We start from the raw sequence: 24,342 nt of genomic DNA, 5'->3' as shown, positions 1-24,342 counted from the left end.
TCTGTGGTGACACTTGGTGCAGATCTAGCCATGGCCCAGACATTTGAGGTCTGCAGAGAAGGAAGGACCACAACAGCTATTTGCATGTTGGTATTTTATTCCATTATTATCCAAGTACCTTTTAAAAGATAATTGTACAAGTCAGCACACAAGGATGCTCAGAAGATACCATCGGTGGGCATGCCACTGATGGCTGATGCTGTGCTTAAAAAATGTACATATTTACAGTGGAACCCTTTAGAAAAAAAGGGAAAATGGGAGGGAAAAACCCAAAAACCTGTGACTGTCATGTACATTAACAATCTCACCAGACACAGAATATGACCAGAACGTAAAAAAGAGGAAGAAATGTTTGCAATGCAGTTCCCTGGATGAAAACAAATTCTGATTTGCTGGACTTCACATAGTGAGAGGCAAGTTACAAAATTATGTTCAAAGGCACTCTGTGACATTTACAATATACTGAGAGACAAACCTGCCTGTGAACAGGCCTGCCCACCAGGTCACTACCTACTGCCCTCATGGTGACAGGCAGGCAGCTGGCACTCAAGCAACACTGCAGCCAGCAGGTGCAGCAGCAGCAAAAACAAGAGTATTGGGAAAACATAACAGAAAAACAGCTGTGGACAAGATCAGTGCTGATGTGAAAGCCCTCATGTCCCAGCTTGTTGTGCAAATAAAGTGGCACAGAGAAGCCCACTGCTTTGCAGCCAGGGCATGGGCTGCTATCTAAAGAAGGGGGTCTGGTTTGGGTAACTTAATTGCCAACTACATACACTTCCTCTGGCACAGGGAAAATATTCAGTGTGGGTGATTAATGGACTTCAGCTCAGTACATCGTTAAGGGAAGGTGTATGGAAAACTGTAGGAAGAAGGCAGGTGCAGTTTGAGACAGTAGGCTCAGGACTGCATACTAAACTCTCCTCTTGACAGGGCTGTCTCACATATTTGGTATGGAGCATATTTAAACCATCAATCACTTCGGTTTATGAGCTCTCAGCATTCTTGCAACTTCGTAAATAGAGGGGGCCTGGAACCCTAAGAACCCAGGCAACTCTGCAGTCATTTTGCTGTTTGGGGAAATGCCCTTTCATGAGATTCCTGAACAGTTTCTACTGGTGCTAAACAGTCCTAAATGGATGCACCAAGGTAAGTCAGACACAGAGAGAAATACAACCAAAGGCTGGAAGAGAGATTAGTGCCTTTGCTGCAGTATCTGCTGAATGTCCCCTCTGAGAGGAGTCAGGATTTAACAGGAAGGCAGCTATGCTATAAGGAGCAATCATCCTGCAGCAGCCACATGCTGAGATCTCTCTCCTTTCCATGCAACTATGGAGTGGAATGGAGTGTGGAATGGAGAGGAGATTTTTGTTCTAAATATTACATTTTCAGGTGCTCTTTCTTAGTATTTTCTTGTACAGAGACTCATGGAACTAAATCAGGTCTCAGCATTTTGAGGTTCAACACTCCACCCCTGGGCATGACAAATTTTCACCATTTGCAGACTAACTGCGCAGTAACTAACAGACTAACTAGTACTAAATGACTGTGCAGTAACCAGAGTTACTGAATAGTAGCACTGCTGAATGGCTTTTCTGTGATGCTGACTGCACAGTAGCCTGAGACTATTGTGCAGCAGCATCACATCATGCTTCCTGCCACACGATGCTACTGTGTAGTAGTCATGGGCTACTGTGCAGTCAGTGTCTCATGTAGACGTGGCCAGTAAGACGCTAAATTTTGAGTTTTAAGTAACAAGCTTTTATCAAGGACTCTCATTTACTGCTAATTACATCTGAGAGTCCTACGGTGAAGTACACACTCAGAAATGGCTTCCAGCTGGGAGCAGGTTGCATGGAGAATCTCTGGAGTTATTGCCTCTAATGTGCAAAGAAATATGAGTGTGAAGTGGCACTTCACAAAGAATGCCTCCAGTACTATGCCTGCTGCTCCCATCTGGAATCCCACATAACCATTTCCAGGATATTCCCATGGCAGCTGGACTTTCAGACAGGCTCATGGGACCAAAAATGCTCTAGTCACTGAACAAAAGTGGAATTCCCAGTGCTGAAACAGCTTGTCAATACTGGCTTTCAGTAATGAACAACTGCAGTAGATGATTTTATGAGAAGGTCACTGTAGTAAGAGCTCCTCAACCTGAATCCTCTCCTCTTGGGGCTACTTGCTCAAAGTTATGACCAAAGAGAGGAAAAAAACCCACTCTTGTAGGTCTGTTAGCTTAAAATACCAGCATGGTTAAATGACGAAAACTATATTTGCTAATATGACATAAACAATCCTTCTCCCAGCCAGATTTTAAAGCCCTGTATAAGCCAGCTGGAGTAGGGTCTTCACGTCAGCATCTGAAACAGCAGCTTGAGTGAATTTTCCAAAGGGCATTCTCAACTCCCCCAACACACGGTAGCATCAGCTAAAAGTCACCCACATTCAGGAAACTGGGGAATGGTAATGTGAAGGCAAAGATTCACACTGAGTTTGACAGATGGCTGTACACTTTGGGTGAGCTCTGAAGTACCTGTATGTCTTACATTTACATAAGAGCACTGTGACATTGGAAATATTTTCCTTTTATTACAACATATCAAAAATATGCAGCTTTAGTAAACAAGGTCATATTACACTTTCTAATGTAACTGTACAATGCTAGATTACACTTAATATTCGGTAGGGAGAAGCAGCCCACACCAGGATTCCTCCTGGAAGGTATGTGTGGTGAAAGACCTCCCACTGGCAAAATGTAGCTTGCGTGAGTTCCTTGTGAGGAGCTGAGGTGCCTCCCTTCACCCTGGTGGTGCCCCTGCACCAGTGGAGCAGCATCCCAAGCATCTGCTTTGGACCATCTTCTTCATTCCCAAAGTCTCCCTCTTTGTTTCTTTTTTCCCTTGCATTACTGGAGCCTTGGAGGTTAATCAATCTTCTCAACTTTCCCAATGATCTTCTCCTCAAAGATGGGTAATATGGCATCATCCTCCCGCACCTCCTCGAAGACCACTCCACAGTCAAACTCATCACTCACTTTTTTAAAGTAATACCTACAAAACCAGGGAGAATCCAGATGACTGCCTGGCTGGAATTGAGGATGATACAGATGCCTGCAGGGTCCCTTCTTCCTCAAGCCTGCAGCAGCACCATCCCCCATAGCTAGGTAACCTTCAGAAACCACACACTAAACCCAAACCCAGATCCTTGGTAATTAATGTCCCACAGGAACACCACGATCAACAATAATCAACATCTATAGCATACCAACTGGCTCAAAGGTCCAGCTAAAACCCATCTCCAGTGTTCACAAACAACTTTTCACTGTAGTGGGGGAGAATGGAAATGCCTGGCAGCAATGACATGGCAATTCCCAAGGCCAGGAATAGGGACCAAATCAGAACTTATCAATCCCAGTGCTACTCCATTCAGAAGTGGCCTAGGTGTGGCCTTGAGACAAAGTATATTCAGAGCAGTACCAGAATCAGAGGCTACTGATGAAGCAGGCCAACTGGTCCTATAACCCATCCCAAGTCCCACTGTTTGGGGATGTTCTCTTGGTTAGAAAGGATCTGGAGCCTCAAGGAGCCATAGGTCTCAGATTGCAACTGGTCTCCACATAAACTGTGCAGCTCTTGTACTCCTATGAAGCTGCTCATGTGGTTCATACCAGAGGTTGGGAGACTTGACAGGGAGGAAAGGTGGGGGTGTGGCACTTTATGTCAAAAAACAATTCACATCCTCAACGAGCAGCACTGGGTCAGAGGAGGGGCAGACTGAAGTGCTCTGGGTCAGAATACAAGCGGGTCGGGGGGAAAGGGACTTAACAGTGGAGGTCTACTACAGACCACCCAACCAGGGAGAAGAGCTAGACTGGGAATTCTCAGGTCAGCTCACAGAGGCAGTTAAGTCAAAGGATGGGGTTATCATGGGTGACCTAAACTATTTGGACATCTGCTGGGAAGAGCAGCCAGCCAGGTCTGACCGCTCACGTAGGTTCCTAGCCATGTTACAGGACCTCCATCTAACCCAGGGGGTGCACAGTCCCACCAGGGAAAATGCCTTGTTAGACCTGGTCCTGGCCACAAGCGACAACCTCGTGAGGGGACTGCGGGTGCTCGATCACCTGGGCAATAGTGATCATTGCCTATTGGAATTCACTATCCAGCACAGGGTGGCAAAGGCCTACAGCAAGACCGCAGCCCTGGACTTCAGGAGGGTGTATTTCATTGAGTTAAGGAGACTAGTCAGGGAGGCACTGAGGTCCTGGAGGGGAGGGGAGCTGGGAGTCCAAAAAGAGCGGTCATTCCTGAAGGAAACAATCCTCCAGGCCCAAAGGGTGGCAATCCCAACACGGGATCAAAGGGGGCAAGAGTGCTCAAAAGCCCCCATGGCTAACCAAAAGCACCCAGGAACATCTCAAAGCTAAAAAGGAGGCGTATACCCAATGGAAGGGAGGGGCCGTCACCAGGGAGGACTATACCTCCATTGCTCGGGATTGTAGTGGGGCTGTTAGGAAGGCCAAGCCAGAGATGGAACTGGGATTAGCAACCCGGATCAAGGATAACAAGAGATCCTTTTTTAAATATATAGCGGGTAGAAAGAAGGTTCCAGGTAACATGGGGCCTCTCCAGGACACGCTAGGAAATCTGGTGGTCTCACCAGATGACAAAGCTAACCTATTTAACAATTTCTTTGCCTCCATTTTTCTGAGCAGGGACCAGGTTGTCATCCCCCCCACCAGGATCCCCAATGGTTCCAGGGGAGGCACAGCCAGGCCCAGGGTCAGAGAGGACCTAGTCAGGGAACTTCTGGTGGGACTGGATGTGTTTAAATCAGCAGGTCCTGACAATCTCCACCCCAGAGTGCTGAGGGAATTAGCAGAGGTCATTGTGGGACCCCGGCACAGCTTTACGAGCACTCGTGGTACTCTGGCGAGGTGCCAGAGGACTGGAAAAGGGCCAACGTGGTCCCCATTTTCAAAAAAGGGAGGAAGGAGGACCCAGGAAATTATAGGCCTGTTAGTCTTACCTCGGTCCTGGGGAAGCTCTTTTAAGAATTATCCAAGTGCACATCTGCAAGGGGCAAGCAGGGGAGTGTATGCTTAGGGGCAACCAACATGGGTTCATTAGAGGCAGGTCCTGTCAGACCAACCTGGTGGCCTTCTATGACCAGGTCACAAAATCCTTGCATGCAGGTGTTGCAGTGGACGTAGTTTTTCTGGACTTTAGGAAGGCCTTCGACACTGTCTCTCACCCCATTCTCATTAAAAAATTAGGAGACTGTGGTGTCAATGGCTGCACAGTAAGATGGGTTGCCAATTGGCTGGAGGGTCGCACCCAGAGAGTGGTGGTGGATGGGTCATTTTCAACCTGGAGGGATGTGGGCAGTGGGGTTCCCCAGGGCTCAGTCCTTTGGCCTGCACCGTTCAACATCTTCATCAGCAACTTGGACATGGGGGTGAAAAGCACCTTGTTCAAATTTGCAGATGACACTAAGATATGGGGAGAAGTGGCCACGCTAGAAGGGAGGGACAGGCTGCAATTGGATCTGGACAGGTTACAGGGTTGGGCAGATGAGAATAAGATGGGATTCAACACTGAGAAGTGCAGGGTACTGCACCTAGGGAGAAAGAACCAGCAGCATACCTACAGGCTGGGGAACTCCCTTTTCATCAGCACAGAGGCAAAAAAGGATCTTGGAGTCATTATAGACTCTAAGATGAACATGGGCCGCCAGTGTAGGGACACAGTCAGGAAGGCTAACCGCACCTTGTCATGCATCCACAGATGCATTATGAGCAGGTCCAAGGAGGTGATCCTCCCTCTCTATATGACATTGGTCAGGCCACAGTTGGAGTACTGCGTCCAGTTCTGGCACTGCACTTCAGGAAGGATATGGACAACATTGACATGTCCAGAGGAGGGCCACTCGCATGATCAGGGGGCAGCAGGGCAGGCCCTACAAGGAGAAGCTACAAGACTTGAGCCTGTTCAGCCTCCACAAGAGAAGGCTGAGAGGGGATCTGGTGGCCATCTATAAACTGGCCAAGGGAGACCAGCAGGCAATGGGAGAGTCCCTGTTCACCCGAGCACTACCGGGAGTAACAAGGAATAACGGCCTTAAGTTGACAGAGAGTAGATTCAGGCTAAATAACAGGAGGCACTACTTCACAGTCAGGGTGGCTAGGATCTGGAACCAACTTCCAAGGGAAGTGGTGCTCGCTCCTACCCTGGGGGTCTTTAAAAGGAGGCTAGATTGACACCTTGCCGGGGTCATTTGACCCCAGCATCTTTTCCTGCCCATGGCAGGGGGTCGGACTTGATGATCTGCTCAGGTCCCTTCTGACCCTATCAACTATGAAACTAAATGGCTGAGAGGGTAGAAAGCTGTGCTTACAGTGCTGCTTTATCAGCAACAGCTGTAGGAACACGGAATTGTTAGCATCACAGATACAACGACAGACCCCACAAGCTGCACTAATGACCAGGGATCCAGGTTTTCTGTTTGCTGTGGAAAAGTGTGGATATTCTCATTTGAAGCAGAAAAACACATATTGTCTTCTTTAAAGAAGGAAACTGTGGGAAATGGTGGGATTTCCCTTGCAGGCTGGCAGCCTTCTAGCCTGCAAGGAGCTGCTTGGGTTTGGGGGAATTATGCGGAGGGCAATTGGAGGCATGGGTTGTCACGTGTGTGCACACACGTGGCCAGCATAAAGCTAGGCAGGATGGTGGAAGCAACTCCAGCAGCTGGATTCAGGTAAGTCTTGGGGGGGGGAGGAGGAAGGATTGGACGGCCAAGACTTGGGGACTGCGGGGGGAGGAGGGCATGTGTGTGGGACAGGGGTGTGTGAAGGGGATGGGTGTGTGGGGAGGGGTGGGTGCCTCCTGGTGCTGGGGGAAGCTGTCCGGGTGCTGGGGCTGAGGGGCAAGGGAGATGTGCCTGCCTCTCCAGCAGGGGAAGAGGGTGGAGGGACCTTTTGGGGGCAGCAGGGAGCTGCATGGCTGGACTCGCAGGGATGAGGCAGCCGGGAGACACTGCCAGGGGGGAAGAGCGGGAGGCTGTGGCCAGGAAGTCTGGTGTGGCACAGGAGCCCCAGACCAGGGCGGGGGTGCCACAAGCCTCCCCTCCTCCTCCCTCCAGCCCGTGCCAGGGCTGGACTTGCTGCAGCTGCTGCACTTCAGCCTGCCCTGGCAAGGACAGAGCTTGGAGCCCTTCATCCTTCTGCTCCCCACAGCATGACTGGGCCAGAGCTGCACTCCATTTCATAGTGCTATTGTGGAGTGCAGCGCTGGTCCTCTGCACCGCAGATCCAGCTGCAGCTGGTGGCGTGGGATAGTGGGTGGTGCCCCAGTTGCTGTCTGTGCTTCTGCATGAGATGCACTGCATGAACCTCATGCTGGAGGCCATTCCCACTGTGTCCCTGCAGATCACCATCCTGTGAGTCTGTGGGGCACCAGCAGAGCCAGGGTGCTATGGGTCAGGAGTGAGGGGCACTGGCAGAGACAGGAAGCTGGGGGTTGGGGGTGAGGGGCACCAGCATGGCCCAGAGGGGTGCGGGTCCCTGGGTTGGGAATGAGGGGCACCGGCAGGGCCAGGGAGTTGCAGGTCAGGAGTGAGGGGCACTGGCAGGGCTGATGGGGCTGTGGCTTGGGGTTGAGGGGCAAAAGCATGTTAGGGTTGCTCAGTGTCATAAAGCAGTGGGGGGACAGCCACAGCTGGACTCGTCCTGGTGAGCTAAGGGGGCAGGGGGAGCTCTGATTTTTTAAGATTAAAAAAATCCAAAATCAAATGCCAAAATGTATAGTTATTTAGAATTTATTTTACTATAATGATTGAGGCACTGGCAGGCTTCCAAATTGCTTTAAAATTGTAAATATATCAATTAAATATTGTGTTAATTGATACCTATATATATATATAGAGAGAGAGAGAGAGAGAGAGAGAAAGAGAGAGGCATTTCATTTTAATTGTGGAGAAATGCAGATTCTGGGATTTTTACTGAGAGAATTTAGGATTCCCACACCTCCACTTTAATCAGATAGTTTTCAGTTTTTAAGCAGAGAAAACCAGGATCCCTGCTAATGACTAGACTTGAGATCTTACCAACTTCTGGCTTCACGGAGTTAAACAACTTCGGTTTAGTATATAACCTGAGACAAAGCACAAGGCCAGCATAAAAGCAAAAGCCTCAAATTTTCGTAGCCAGTCAGAAGTGGCAGAATTCCTGCAGTGCCCTAAGCAGGTCCCTATCTGGATTTAAAATTACTTCCTGACTTTGAAGATTATATAAAGAAGCCTACTTAGGTGAATGGACCTCCTGGCCATGACTTAGAGTTTCTTAGCCACAGTATGGTAGGTGGTCATGCAGCAGTGATGGGACTTGGTCATGGAGAACACACACAGTGGGCACCTTTGATTGCTTCACCTGTGCTTGGCTTGTTACTCTCTCTCTTCCAGGAGCATTCTTAACACTAAATGGACCAGCATTTTTGAAGAGCTGCCAGTTTTGTTGGTTACATGGAGTTAATACTTTCTGAATCTTGCTAACTCACCTGTGCTAAAGATGACATATGCCAAGAGTTAGGAATGGCCCTGCTTTGGTCAGCCCTGTGCCATTGCTAAGGCACTGAACCCCCTGTCAGACAGGTGCCTACTCCCTCCTCCACTGGAACACAGCTGAACTATTTGTCTTCTCACAGCACTGCTCTGGACAGAGACTGGCATTTCCTAGGGAGTAAAGCTGCACCACTCTCCCAGTGCTGCTGCCCCCTTACAATTTGAGAAAGGCTTTGTTTGCAACAAAATCCCAGTTCTTTGCCCCTCCCATCTGCACCCCCATGCCCTATTGGACCAGGGGACTCTACAGGCTTGGGAATATTTTGGTGCAGGTCCTTCTCAAAATATTGACAGCATGTCCCTGTGAAACAATCCCCTCCTGCTGTTTGCAGTGGGGCTGCGGTTCCTTCTTTGAGAAGGAAATGGCCTCCCTGAACTCCTTAAGATTCAATTGACAGCTGATGCTCTGGGCAACATATCATGGTAGCACGCAGAGAGTAACATGGCTTATTCAGGAAACACATACCCCCATGGCAATCACTGGCTTTTTGAACTGTGCTCTGGATCTTCACAAGCAGGGTAGTGAAGGACCCCCCACTCCTTAGCATCAACTGTTAAGGGACAGTTCATAAAGTGTTAGGGCTATAACCACAGAGGGAAGCCTCAACACTCTTCTTGGTGGATAGCTGGGAGGAAGTCAAAAGGCAACATTCCTGCCAGTGATGTGTTCCTTGGAAAGCAGTGCTCCAGAAACAGGGGGGACTGAACAGCTGGTCTTGATACTTACTGTCAGATCCTCCTTGGCCTTACCTGTAGTTCCCTTTCTTGGTGAGCAGCTCCTTGAATTGTCCCAGAGTTACCACCCGTCCCTTGACAAGGGTGCGATAGGGGATTGGCTCTCCACAGAAGTAATAAGCAACCACAATGTTCTCACATGGATGGGAAGCACCACTGCCTGGTCTTTTCTGGGGCTTCAACCTGTCATTTGAAAACAAAACCATTTTCACTGAATATTGACCACTAGGCCAGTCAGGCATTGCCTCCCTCAAACCAAGGCACACGGGAGGACCCAAGAAAGTTGGTTTCCACATATGCTGGGGTTACTGGTAAGCCTGTATCAGTGCTTGCTGCAAGCTATGGGGATCCAATGTGCACAGAGACCGGTGGCTTGAACTATATTAGGCTCCCTGGTGAATGAAATGGATGCTGTCTGGTATTACATGCTATATTCTACAAAGCTGCCAGAACTAGCAAAGATCTCAGAAAGGCAACAGGGAAGCCCCTTCCCCCACAAGTGCCCATAGTGGGAAGAGACCTCCTTTGGCATAATCTCATTTCCAGCATCAGATGAAGGAACATTTACGTATTAGCTACTGCCTCTGGTTTTGGGCCAGCAGCATAGGCCTGTCTCAAAAGACCGAAGGGGATCCAAGGCCCACACAAACAAGGATGTCCTGGAGAGAAATCCTCAGATGCACAGCTTGTGGGTGAGGGACAGAGGCTGTACAGAGTTGGAAAAGTCCAAGGGGAAAGAGGCCTCTATCCAGGAGTGGACTGGGGAGAAGTTTGCACCGGCTAATCTGAACCTTGGCTGCTTGGAAGAAGAAAAAAGTAAAGCTCTTAATGGTGCTGGCCCCTGAAAGTAGGTTTTGTGCTTCTTTGGTAGCTGGCTTCAGAGATGTAGCACACTGGGTCTGCGCCTGGGGCAGCTGCCGATGCGGAGGGCTGCACTGGCTTTGCTGTGCCAATTGTAGCAGTTGCTTATGTACCCTCCACAAAGGCAGCACCTGGGATGACTGTCCCAGTCCTTCCTCCCATCCCCCCTGTTATGCATGTGAGGACATATCATGGAATAATGTGTTCACAGCTCTCACAGATTGGCTAAGCCAGCCCCTGGGCTGCTGCTCTGAGAGAGCTGTGAACACCTTGTTCCATGATGTGCCCTTATATATACAGAGCTTGATGCTGCCTTATTGTGCCAAGGGAGCAGGCAGACTCCAGCCAGGAGGTCACATTCTGCCCTGTGCTGAGTCAGCTCTAGCGCTGTCAGGGCAATAGACAAGCTGAGTGTGGACACGAGTTATGAACCCCTATTAATTGAGCTTTCCCAGTAGGTACAGGATCAGGGAGGGACAAGCCACTTACTGCTGCACAGAGAAATGCATCTGAAGTGGGGGTAATGAGTGAGTACCCTGGCTCTCTCAGTAACTGGGCTTCACACTGGGGCATGCTAACTGTTTCATAGGGTTTGCAGGATTCAGCTACCAGGGAGGATGTTTTCCTGGGGACATACTGTTCCAGTCCTTCAATGGCCTCCTGACTGACAACTGGACATGCAGTTTATTAGGGAGGATTACTCCTTAATACACTACATTGAGTAGAATATAATGCCTTTGGCAAGTCTGGACACTTTCAGGGAAGATTTGGAACCCAGAGCAGGGCATATTTCTGTAATGAGGGCAGTCCCCAGCCCTCAACCATGCAGCCTAAGTCTGAGTGGGAATGGTGATACTGGAATCATCTTTGCCATCGGCTAGCTAACATGATCACTTATGGGAACAAAAATTGCCCTGCTGCAAAGTTTGGTTAAATTGCACATATCCAGTGTCCAATATGGTTGGTTTATGGCCATTTCCAAGAAAAATGCAGCCACCTAACAGAGGTAACAAGAAATATGGACTCATGGTGAGACCAGGACTGGGAGACAGGAGTTGGGGGGTTGACTCCTGGCTTTGCCAATGATTCATTGTGTAGTATACCTTTAGTTAAGTCAAAGGACCTGTATGCCTCTGAGCCTGCAGGCATGGTTTGCCTGAGGCACTGGTTTGCCTGGTGGGGGGAGTTATAAGGTCTAATGTTCTCCGTGTTTGTAAAGCACTCTTGGATACCTGGACAGTAGGAGTCAGACACAAGTCGAATGCCCTCAGGGGGTATTATTTACAAAGGCAGGCACTCCCACTTTTGTAAGCACAAACCTGTGAACTGACCCCAATGCCGATAGCACACAGGGGTGCCAGCACGGCTTGTACCCCTGCTATGCAGCACACAGAAGGGCAGCTAATGGCATTACTGAACAGGTGAGTTCTACCACAAGGTAGGGGAGATGTGGGTCTTAGCCACAGCATATTTAAAAATACTCCTTCTGCAAGGCATTCTGGGGAGGAAAGGGTCCTTTCTGTATCATCACACAGCATGGGGAGAGGGATCAGAGATTCCCATGAGTCCAGGGACTTGGAGGAGGTGGGTCTCGGAAGCAATCTCTTTGTGTATTTTCGGGCAGGAGATCAGTCTGCCTACATAAGCACCAGAGTTACAGCTGAAAGCTTTTCTCTGCACCAGGGTGCAAGACAAACAATCTGTGCATGAAAAAAAAGCATACTGCACACCACTAAATCTTCCTACAAACCAAGCACTGGCTACTGTGAGCATCATCAAAAGCAGGATATCCATCATCTGCTAGGCAAGAGCAGCCTTAGTCTGAAACCTGCAGTCATTCCTCACTCTGTTTAGTGGAGGACACTGCAGGAAAAGAAATTTCCTCTGCATATGAGCCACAGCAACCATTTCTGAACAGGGTCCAGAACTGAGCTCCTCTGGGATGCAGAGTCAGTGTAAGCAGCACTGCAGTCAAGTCTGCAATGTAAACCAAGACCAGTGCCAGCCTGGCTGAGCCAGTTTGGTACAGCATTTCATTAGTATTTATTGAACACTCATGCAAACAGGATTCTCTCTTTTATCCTTATATAGGCAATTGTAGAAAGTAGATGGAATTTTCGAGATCAGCATTTGTTTCCTCTTTGCCAGTCTGAATTTTCAGTGGTTTTAAGGGCATTTGAAGAAGCAAACTCAAGAAATTCAGGTCACCTTAACATCAGTGGCACTCCTTATTGATATTGACAATTGTATTTTCTGGTAATTTAAGATACACTGGTATATACGATGCACCCTACAAGAAAAGGATAAAATTGAGGAAAATAATTTTTAATAAAATTTGATTGAATTTTGGTAAATTTTTAGTACAGTGATTTCAATTATTTTACAATCCATAGCTTCAGGGCTGGATGAGTTTGACACCCATGCCACAGAGTATGGCACTGAGGTGCTGGATGACAGAGCCTAATCATAATAACTGCTAACAGCTCACCAACCATTTTATGTGGCAGACTTCAGAGCAGAAGCTGGCAGGCATTCTCTAGGTGTGACAGCATACATTTTACAGCCTGTTATTTCTTTAAGTTCAAAAGTCTGTGTATTCTGTATTTACAGCCTGTGCTTCCAAGTGTTGAATTGCATAGTGCTATGGTGTTACAGCAGTGTTGTCACTTTCCTTGTAGCTGTATTCTGAAGGTGGATACATGTACAGGCAGCCCTCGCTTAACGCGGTTTCAATTAGCGCTATTTCGCTATAGCGCTCATTTAAAATCGATACCTGGTTTCACTGAGTGCTCAGAGAGTTTTGCTATAGCGCTCAGTGGAATCAGCACCTTTTGGCGGGAAGGCAGCAGCAGCAAGTGTGGTGAGTGGCAGTGAGTGGGGGGCAGCTGTGAGCATGGGGTGGGGTGGGGTGGGGAGAAGCCAGATACGGCTGCTGAATACAGATTGGTGGGGCGGTGGAGCGTCCCATGGGAGGGGGGCAACTTTTGCAGCCAGCTGGGAGCGGGGTGGGGTTTACAGCTAGCCAGGCACGTAGCAGGGATGCTGCAAACCCCGCTGCTCCCGGTCGGCTACAAGCATCCACCCTGCTCCTGTGGGATGCTCCACTGCCTGAGTTCACCAGCTGAAGCAGCAGCGGTGGTGAAGAGTGTGGGGCCTGCGCCGGTGGCCAGGGCCAGAGGCCTGCACCCAGGGTGGGGCAGCAGGAGTGCGGGGGCTGGGGCCAGAGCCAACAGAGGCCCATGCCCAGAGCGAGGCAGCAGGAGTGCTGGTGCCCAGGCTGGCATGTGGGGCCGGTGGGCCGAGGCGGCAGTGGTGAGAAGTGGCAAGTGGGGGGGGGGATGGGCGTCAGCACAGGGCCTGCATTGGTGCCCAGGGCCAGGGCCAGTGGGGACCCAGGGTGAAGCAGCAGGAATGCAGGCGCGGGCTCGCATGTGGGACTGGAGTGGCCAGCGGGTTAACTGGGGAGAAGCAGCGGTGGCGAGAAGTGGCGGCAAGAAGCTGCCAATTACCTGTATTTATATTCATTCCTATGGGCAAATGGGTTTCGCTTAGCGCTCAGTTTTTCTGGAACCAATTAAGAGCACTAAGTGGGGGTTGCCTGTAGCAGTATGAAGAATAATGCTACTTTGCACTTCTCTAGGGCCTTTCATCCTTGTCTCCACAAGCACATCACAGACATTCAGAAAGTCTAGAGAAATTCACCAGTTGGCACGTGTGATCTTTGTAGAGACAGATTTTTCTAAAAAATGCATATAAAAATATGTTTGGCAGCTTTAAAAATTATAAACAGTATACGGGAATAAAAGATGGTTTTATGACTGGAAAGCTGCTATAACAATGGCACTTGCCAAGCACATGAGCTAATCACAATCTTGCTACATTGAAAAAAATTAAGACACTAATCTTTACATATTGGCTCTCACACAGAGTGACTTTTTAATGCCATGCCCATGTAAATAAGAACTCCTGAGCTGTGGAAAATCCTTCTGCCACTTTCAAAACTATCTAAAGTTCAACTCAACAACTATGTACAACTCAGCAGTAATCATGGCAGTCCTTTCCTTGCTCCTAGGAAGAGGTGGTATTAGAATGCTGAGATGTTCCTAATCTTAGTGTGCTTATGAAACAATCATGTACCTGGCAAGGGAAGTTATATATAGGCAGCTCAAGAGGCTGTGAAAAAAGATGCAGATTCTTCAAGTTCAAAGAGTCTTCCCACAGCTAGTAAAGCTCTCAGGGTCTCTCCTATCCCTGCCACAGAGCACAAGCTGCCCTTTAGCTACAAAAATATTTTAAAAGTTGAATTATCCTTGGGAAAAAAGACATACATTTAAATTAAATTTGGGCAAGCTTTGCTAACCTTGTGAGCCAAAAGTTAATGAGAGGTTTGGAAAACCTCAAATTCCCCAAGGTTCTTTCAACCCCTCTAGAAGGAGTGATGACTAAAAGATGACTACTTATGTGCCAAGAAACCCAGCCCGTGGTTTTGTGGTACAGAAAATTGCATGTTACACACAGCATCAACCAAATTCAATCCACTTTGTCCATGTTCATAATGCTGTTAAGTAAATAAGCCCTTGCTCATCTTCTGTGAGACGGAAAACGATTTGGTCTGTTCTAAGAAACTGAAACCTAAGGAACCCAGGCAAATGCCAGAAGCGTTGCTCACACCTGACAATTCACTGCTCCACTCCAGCAATAAGATTAAGGGGATTCCTTACTGACAGTGGCTATTGTATTTTCTGGTATTCCAAGCTGCCTGGGGCTTGGAATCTTCCTCTGCCAGGTAGGTACATGGCTGTTACATAAACATGGTAAGATTAGGAATACCTCAGCATTTTTACATCACCTCTTTCTAGGAGTGAGAAAAAAATGGCTGAGATTCTGTAAAGGATGGAGAAAGCACAGGAGGGGAATGGGTGCTTCTGAAGTTCTTTTTGAGTTAATCAAATTCTTTGCTAAAGTATATTCATCCTCCCCTCCAGGTGAAGCAGCAGAACTGAATATTTATAGCGTACCCTCCTGAAGGACCAAATCTCTTTGGCACCCATCTTACTCTGAGGGTTGGTCAAATCATACAATCCCCCCTCTGCAGAAAAAGGAGAAATGCTAATGTAATGGAAATGGGCTCAGATGTTAAGCACTGACATGAAAACATTCGCTTCCTTCCCAAATGCAGACATAGGCTGCTAATGGCTGGGAGATACAGCTAAGTCTTTGGGCATCACTAAATTTTGTCATAAATCAAAGCAGCATGTGCTGCTAGTAGTGGAATCTACAGACAGATTACAGTTTACAGAGAAGACACGAAGAGTAGTGGCACATACTCAGACTTGGAGAGATCCATGTTGGAGACAGCTGGTACCACATTCAGCATTGGAATACAAGCTGGCCTGACAGAAGTGCGACCACGCTGGATAACCTCTTGAACATACCTAAAGAACAATCTCAGAAATTAGACAGGGTTGGCTAACCATCTCTATTGTCAGGCTGCTGCACAATACAGATTTTAATAAGGTGGTTGCAGCACCTCAGTCACTGGGTAGAGTAGGAAAAACCATGTCCCATTTTTTTCCACCTCCCTGGTAGTGGGAAGGGCAGGAGTTCAAAAATCAGCTCTTCACAACAAGATACACCTATGTGTATTTTAAAGCAATAAAATGGCCCTAGGTCATAGACATGGATTGAAAAAGTTTTTGGAGTAGCCAGTCCCTCTGTTAGTGTATTCTCACCCTTCCCATAGATGCATATACTCCAGAGGAATCTACTCCTTTTCTAGTTGGCTGCTTGACCTGGTTTTGAATAAAAACGGTTTCCTGATGGAAGACTGATAATGTTACACAGAACTGCTGTATTGGTCAGATGGATGCTTTTCCTATCTCACCTCTATAATATACAGAGTTTGGTACAGTTACACAGATCTCTCAGCTTGGATGGTAGTTGTTTCAGTTGTAAATAAGCCTTACACACAGATGTTATTAAAAAGAACTTGGTGGTGTGATTAAGCACTCACACAAAAGGTTGACAGCTGATTAGAAAGGAAAGGTTTGAACAAAATGCCTTGCAGAGAGCACTCAGCTCTGTGGAAGTAATCCTGATAAGGAAGCAGCCCAGGGTACTTGGCTCCTGCATGTGCCCCACAAGACCTCAGAACAACAAGATATTTCCTTCAACCCCTCTGTGAGCAGTGATCGCATTGCATCTGCCTAGTTTGCAAGTGATTCCAGTGATAGTAAAGCAAGATCAAAATGTTATCAAACTGGAAGAAGCAAATCTATCAGGTGCAACTGATGTGCACATAATGCACTTTCCCTTTGAAACTGCAGAGCACTTTATTTCTAACAAGCTGATATTGGACTGAAAATGGCTATTCAAGTGCACCTTCCAATACAGTTGGAGACTGTTCCATTGCTACCTTGTTCACTAGCTCTCTGCCATTCCAAGGAAAAAACCTCACATGCCAAATATTTGTCCAATTGTGCCAACATTAAATGTTCTGCTGGAGTGTTTAAAAAGAGAAAGTGTGAACAACTCCAAAAGAACCCTCCCACAATGGATACTTCTATATGGCTTCCAGTTGCACTGAGCTACTCGGTCTTCAGTACTATCAGCTTGTTAGTGGTTGTTGTTCTAACTTGGATTTGGTACCTAAGCCATTTTGTAAGGCCTTGTAAAAAAGCAGAGTAAACATTACTACTGGTGCAAGGCACAGCTAATCAACTAGCCTGAAGTCTGATTCTCTGCCCTCATCATGGCTTCATTCATTACAGACTAACTGCATATCGAAATACCTGCTGGAGAGCTAGGTGCTTTAATAAACTACGTCTATTACTTGAAAACACTTTTAATCTTAAGTTCTGGTAGAAACTATCACCTACCAAAGGGTTTTTAACATCTAATGGGGAATGTAAACTAAACAAACTACCTGAGGGAAACAGTGGGTCACGGTGTATGTAACACTAAGCATTTCTGTTGCCTTCTGAACACCTCACAATCATGCATGTACTTCCTAGAGTAGAGCTCCCCCTGCCTCCCCCCCCCCCCTACTCATTGTACATAGAGAAAAAGGCAGATTTTTTGCAAGCAAAGTATCAGTATTGATATCAGTCTTGGCCACTGGTACAGACAAAATGGCCTGCTGTTGTATTTTGCTTCTTTCCCAGAGACAAAACTCAGTGGGGACCAGCGTGTTGTTGGCTCAGACAGAATTCACTCTCATCTACAAGCAGCTTATTTTTAGGATTAAGGACAGAAGACAAGTGAGGACTCTCTGACTTCCAGAGTATCTATCAAAGAAGCAGGGGGTGGCTAACTGGTAAATGTGTATGGTACAAGGCATTTTGAATGGGGAAATTAACCTTCCCAGAGACATACAAAAGTTGAGCACCCTTTGAAAAGCCACAGAGCCAGCATCTTGTAATCCTGCTTTTCTTCTGAGGGGAGGGAGCCTGTGTCCTTCAGTCACCCTGGTTCCTTTTTGCTTTCCTCCCTGCATTGCTCCCCTAACCTGAGACAGGCACTGCACCAGACTCCAGTTTCATGGAGCTTCCAATTCTGTTGCAGCATCCTCCCCAATGAAGTGAATGGCACATTAAAATGCTGTTCTGCATTCTTGAAGGGGTCAGCAGTACTGTATGGCTGGAGGTCCTTGCCAGCTTGGCTTTTTGATATTTTCTTCTTCCTATTTCCACTCTACCTGTATCTAAATCCCTGCCTTTGTCACCCTTACGATCTCAGCCAGCAGCATTATCCCAGGCCTATTTTCAGGCCCACCAAACGACTAGTTGTAAAAGGAAGCTGGTTCTAGCAAGGCACTGGTTCAAGAGCATGATCACTGAAGCACCAACCATCAGCCCATAACATTCAGCAGGGGAGCTTCTAGTTTCAGAAATTCTTGGCTCCCATGAAGGCTACTGTGTTTGTTCTGGAAGGGCGATTAAACAGCTCTCAGAGAGAAGAACTTGGGCCCCTTTGCCTTTTACTAATAACTCTATCAATTATACAGCTTGCATCCGTTCCATATCTGGCTACAGCTTCCACACAATGCCGTGTAGGCCCAACATGGAATTTTGCTTACAATATTTTCTAAATTATTATATAATATGCCTCTAAGCCTGGGCCTCTGTTTACCAAGCATACATCTATGCATTTTGGGGGAGGGTGGTTGACTTCTTAACTGATTATTTGGAGCCAGAAGAACAATCCTTATTCAATTATATCAGCTGAAAAGCTGACCAAGTAGATGGGGCTTACTCCTATTTAGGAGTTATTTTAATTAACTGATTGTAAACCTATCCTCTCATATAAATATTGCATTCATCTGATGGCAGTTGCTTGAGAAAATATGTTAAACCAGGCAATTACTGGGCACCTTGAAGAAGGTATACCAGTGTTTGTAAGTAGTCAGCCTCTGAGGTTTATAGCAGCATTCTAGATATATCAAAGTGTATGAGTGATTGTATGCAACTTCCATTATAAAAGGAAGCAATCATGGCAATGAAGATCTTTAAGCTATGCCTTTCATCTAAGAAGTTTAACATGCTTCATACCTCCTTTTCAAGGTAATGCAGGGACAGAACTATTATCCCTGTGTCACTGGCAAGTAAACTAAGTGGTAAAGTGACCTGGTTGTGAACTGTACAAGTGCAAGACCAGAATTAGAATCCAGGATTTCTGACTCCCCCTAGTCTACTCCCATCACCAGAACAATCTCTGCTACTTTGGCTTCTAAAAGCATGAGGAATATGTTAAGTACCAGTCATCTTATTGCTTTCAATTTGAAAGAATCTCTTCTCAGTGTGGTACATGTGTCTGGGGTTCCAAGGCAACACACCAAATAAGGACCATTAAAATTACATTTTGGTGTAAACCAGCTTAGTACTGGCACAATGGACAAGTTAAAAACAAGTGAGCTCTCCAATGCAGGAGTTGGTGGCAGTAGGTGAACCCTAAATGTGCCTGGCCCAAGCAGGGCTCCAAGGACTGCTTGCACAGTTCCTCTCCATCTATCAGGGTTAGACTTTGCTTTTTATGCTTTCAACACAAACTATGCCACAGAGGGAAACAACCCTGATCCCTCCATTTATGGGACACACTTCTGAGTCTCGGGAAGTTTTTGTGCCTATCACTCCTTAGTCACTGTTCTGCTCCCTGAGAGCTGTTAGGCTTTGTGCTCTGGAGGGTACAGTGTGAAGATATCTAGGGCTTGCTCCCACTTCACACAGTCTTTTTGTTCATTGAATCCTGAAAACTACAGTTGGAATAATGGAATAGAGAAGAGACAACCTGTTCTTAGCTTCATGGTGGTGCTTATGGGATATCCTCCCTCACCGTGGCCCTTCTCCAACTTCATCAGACCAAACCACCTTACCTCTGTTTGGGGGGCAGTTTTCCAGCCCTTTTCTCTTCTTCTTCCAGCCGCCTGCGGGCTTCTTCCAGCTGGGTCAGAGGGTTGGGGGCTGGGTTGGGTGGCATGGTAGGGTCTTGAATGAAAGGGTGAGAAGGCTGGACTACATTCCGAAGCTGGGCACTGACCCATGGGTGCACAGCAACAGGTCGCTCAATGGAGAGGGGTCTGGGCATCTCATGAGCCAGCTGCTTCTTAGCACCTGAAGAGCTACACACACACACAAACACAGGCATTTTACATAAGCAGCCATGTACCTTTACACACTGAGTTGCACATCAGAAAGTGCTCCCAGTAATCCATCATCTAGATCTGGGGCACTTGGCTATTACCAGGCTGCACTGTGGAAACTCTGCAGTAGTGCCTTCCAATAAGGCAGAATATGAAAGTCCATACAACCCAATGCAACTCAAATGAGCAGTTAGGGGGCAGAGTATCCAACAGAGCTGGAATTTAGTTAGGATCCCATGATAAACTCACTACTATCTGCAAGAAGGCCCTGAGGTTACAATGATAGCACAACCTTCATCTAAACTCTTTTGGAAAGCACTGACTGAAAAGCTGTCTGGATAGTGCTTGTTGAGCTTACTTGGATAAGTGAAACACCTGTATTGACCTTAACAGTAGAGACATAATTTGTATTAAATAAAGCTTAAAAGAGAACAGTATACATATACAACATTGATGGTTACAAGTTACAAAACTGTAATCAAACTGTGGAGTAGAGGTGAAATACTGAATTAAATAAACTTTAAAAAGTGAACTCAATAAAAATGCTGCCATTTGGCAATAGAAGAGGATTTCTGCGTGTGCTTTATAATTCACACCACAGTGTACAGTACAGGCAACCACTGCCTAATGCAGTTTCACTTAGTGCTATTTTGCTATAATGCTCATTTGAAATTCATACCTGATTTCACTTAGCGCTCAGCAAGTTTTGTTATAATGTTCACGGTTGCCATCTCAGGTCATTAAAAACAACTGCAGTCACCACCTTGGGTCGTCAAATACTTTTGGTTTTGCTTAACGTTCGTTTTGCTTAACACTTGGTTTTTCAGGAACCAATTACGAGCACTAAGGGGGGCTTGCCTGTATATAAAACCAACAGGAGGTATTCTCCTCCTCCCCCCTACCCCCACCTTGCAAAATTCACTAAGCAGGATTCTACAAAACACACTGTGGTACATGATAATAACATTTCCAAGCTGTAAATCCCACTTATGAACTATTTACTGGCACTTCCATAAGCATTAAGTGCTGCAAAGTAGTAAATGTCCTTTTCAAGAAGCACAGTGACTTAAAATCAGATACTCAAGCTTTCTATGACCTTGGCACTCAGACCCTTACTAGCCTTCTGTGAAGTCTGGCAACTTCAGGCACCATTACAGGATTTCATAGACATTAGGGCTGGAAGGGACCTCGGAAGATCATTGAGTCCAGCCCCCTGCCCCAGGGACAGGAAGTCAGCTGGAGTCATAAGATCCCAGCAAGATTAACGTCCACATTTCTCTTGAAGGCGTTCAAAGTAGGTGCTTGAACCACCCCTGGTGGCAGGCTGTTCCAGACCTTGGGGGCTTGGACAGTAAAGAAATTCTTCCTTATGTCCAGCCTGAAATGGTCTTGCAGAAGTTTATCATCTTTTGACCTTGTCATCCCTTGGGTCGATCTGGTGAACAAACGTTCCCCCAGATCCTGGTGAACACCCCTGATAAACTTATAGGTGGCCATCAGATCACCCCTGAGCCTGCGCTTTTCCAGGCTGAAGAGTCCCATAGCTCTCAGCCTGTTGTCGTAAGGTCTGTTTTCCTGACCTCTGATCACGCATGTGGCTTTTCTCTGGACTCTCTCAAGCTTCTCCACATCCTTTTTGAATTGTGAAGTCCAAAACTGGAAGCAGTACTCCAGCTGCAGCCTCACCAAGGCCGAGTACAATGGGAGAATGACGTCCTGGGATTTGTTTGAGAAGCATCTACGGATGCAAGCCAGTGTTTTGCTCGCTTTACTAGCTGCAGCATCACGTTGAAGGCTTATGTTCACTTTGCGGTCAATCATGACCCCCAAGTCCCTTTCATCCGTAGTGCTAGTCAGCGTAGCACTGCCAAGCCTATAAGGATGCTGCAGGTTTTTCCTCCCAAGGTGGAGAACCTTTCATTTTTCAGTGTTGAACACCATCAGGTTCTCATCTGCCCATTTCCTGAGCCTGTCAAGGTCAGCCTGGATTGCCCTCCTGTCCTTAGGTGTGGATGCTTTACCCCAAAGTTTGCTATCATCGGCGAACTTGGCCGGTCTGCTTCTGACTCCAATGTCCACATCATTAATGAAGATGTTGAACAGTATAGGTCCAAGGACAGAGCCCTGAGGGACCCCACTGGTCACAGGGCACCACCACGACTGACTACCATCAACCACCACCCTCTGAGTCCGACCACAGAGCCAATTCCTCAGCCAGCAGATCATGGTGGACCCGAGGCCGCAGTTAGCCAGTTTTGCCAAGAGGTGATCATGGGATACCAGATCTAAGGCTTTTTTGAAGTCAAGATATGCAACATCAATCTCCTCTCCCTTGTCCAGGTGACAGGTCACCTGGTCGTAAAAGGAAATAAGATTGGTTAAGCAAGACCTACCCACAACAAACCCATGCTTGCTATCCCTCAGGATGTTGGCATCGACCAGTCCATTAAAGATGGCCTCTTTAATAAAGAATGGCCTGTTTGATAATCTTTTCTAAGACCTTCCCCAGGAAAGATGTTAGGCTGATGGGCCTGTAGTCTGTAGTCTGCTGGATCCACTTTCCTCTCTTTCCTGAAGATAGGCACCACACTGGCCTTTTTCCAATCATTGGGAACTTCAGAACACCAGGAGTTCTTGAAGATCCATGCCAGGGGCTGAGCTATGATGCTGGCCAGCTCCTTGAGTACCCTGGGGTGTAGATTGTCAGGGCTGGAGCCCTGACTTGAAGGTGTCCAACCTCTCAAGGTGTTCCTTCATGAGGTCAGCATTGATAGAGGGCAATAAAAGGGAGGATAAGAAAAGGTTGTAAAGATTTTACAGGTAGAACAAAAGCCAATTGCTGGAATCCCCTTGCACGCACAGGGAATGCCAAGAACATCTAATCCAGTATTGTGAGAGCATGGTTTAGGTTGGCCACATGGAGGACAAGCGGGTCAGACTACTGACTTGTGCTTCACACAGTAGGAAAAGTTTTGCAGTAAGAATGTAGTTAATAATTCTGTTGCTGATGCACAGCTAAGCTAGAACCACATCTTTCTGCCATTGCTGCTGGTTCAGCAGGAACAGCAAAGGCTGATTTTTAAATCAGAAAGCCAAGGAGACAATTTAGAACCTACATCACAGAGGCAGCAGATCTGCCAACTCGGAAAGGGCCTTTTGAGAAAGGAGCTTTTCTGTCTACATTTTAAAGGGATAAATATCTTACAGGGCTGCAGCTCCTGACAGGATAAAGCTCCTGGAATGACAGGAGGCACAGAACTAAATGCAGCTGTCAGTTAACTTTGTTAGAGCTCCTGCTTCCAGCTGTGATGAGCATCGGTTGGGAACCAATGTACCCAGGTTCATCTAGGGATGGTAGCAATAACCATAATTAACCTCCCAACAGGCGCAGCTGGTGAAGTCAGACTGGTGGAGAGGGTGGAGTGTCATACAGAAGCGGGGGCAGGGGGAGGGCGCAGTTTGCAGTAGGCCAGAATCAGAGGAGGGGAGGGGAGGGGAGGGGGGCTTGCAGCCAGCCGGGCACTCCAGCTGGGAGCGAGGAGGTTACAAACCACTCCCGCTTCTGGCTGGCTGCAAACCCCCGTCTCCCCACCGTGTGCCGCTCCACCTGCCCCACCAGTCTGAGTTCACCAGCCACGCCTGCCCCTCAACTGTAAAACTAAACCTCTAAGCCAGCAAATAACTTTTTGCACCTCAGTACAGATATGGATTATTACCACTGAAGATGCCCAATCAATATTCAGGTCTCCAAAAGCCAAGCTCTCACAACTGGGTATTTTGATTCATCTCCACACAGCCTTCAAAAATGATACAATTAGTTGCACCAAAGGATGCTTGCCTGATATGGGAGAGACAATGCAAGATGTTACTTAACCCTTACCCATGGTTTGCTTTCTTATGCCTGCTGATCTCCTTCTCTCCTTCTATGATCCACTGTAGGATTTTCTGGTTCCTCTCAGCATCTTCAGGAGATCCTGGCATCTCATAGCTGGCACCATCACTTTTCCCTGAATCAGTCTTCTTGACATTTCTTTTTGAAGGTAGACTTGCTTTCCCACTGAAAGAACAAGACTTTGAGATATTAGCTACTTGTCTGTATACTAACAGCAGAGAAATATCTGATTATGAACACTTGTACTATCTAGATATATTCAGATTGCAACTCCACAGCCTGGATTAAAGCCCTGCCATTTGAACTGCTTTTCAGAGGCTCACAAAGCACAGCATGGGAATGTCCTGCTGACACAGTTAAACTTCTACTGTGACACAATCACAGTAGTTTAGATCAAAGAGAAGGCTTTGTTTCATATTATTTGTGCTGAAACCTGCTAAGGCCAAGTGTGCCATGCTTCTCATACATCTTACACTGGACACTGCCAGGGAACTTCTCCCTTGGCGAAGAGAGCACAGCCGTATGATGCATGCGCTGACAAACTCTTAGATGTTTGGCAAAGGAGTGAGGACCTGGGCTAAACTCCAAACCTAGCTCA

General features: G+C 47.1%; 1 protein-coding gene across 3 annotated transcripts in view; it reads right to left on the bottom strand.

The window, feature by feature from the left end:
- Nucleotides 1–79: 79 nt before the first annotated feature.
- The window catches only part of AXIN1 (axin 1), a 227,398-nt gene continuing 203,135 nt past the window's right edge, over nucleotides 80–24,342 (bottom strand). Inside the window, exons 7-11 of one of the 3 annotated variants that reach the window (XM_019482361.2) lie at nucleotides 23,733–23,909; nucleotides 19,586–19,831; nucleotides 15,543–15,650; nucleotides 9,370–9,537; nucleotides 80–3,053 (exon numbers count right to left, since the gene is read on the bottom strand). In XM_019482361.2, coding sequence (XP_019337906.1) covers nucleotides 2,927–3,053; nucleotides 9,370–9,537; nucleotides 15,543–15,650; nucleotides 19,586–19,831; nucleotides 23,733–23,909 — 826 coding nt within the window. In that variant the 3' untranslated portion in view covers nucleotides 80–2,926. The other 2 variants (XM_019482362.2, XM_059716844.1) reach the window with 2 other exon arrangements.

Source organism: Alligator mississippiensis, chromosome 13, assembly GCF_030867095.1.
Source record: "Alligator mississippiensis isolate rAllMis1 chromosome 13, rAllMis1, whole genome shotgun sequence".
NCBI lineage: Eukaryota > Metazoa > Chordata > Crocodylia > Alligatoridae > Alligator > Alligator mississippiensis.
The sequence above is the reverse complement of the archived record's forward strand: the minus strand, read 5'-3'. Positions and strand labels throughout refer to the sequence as shown.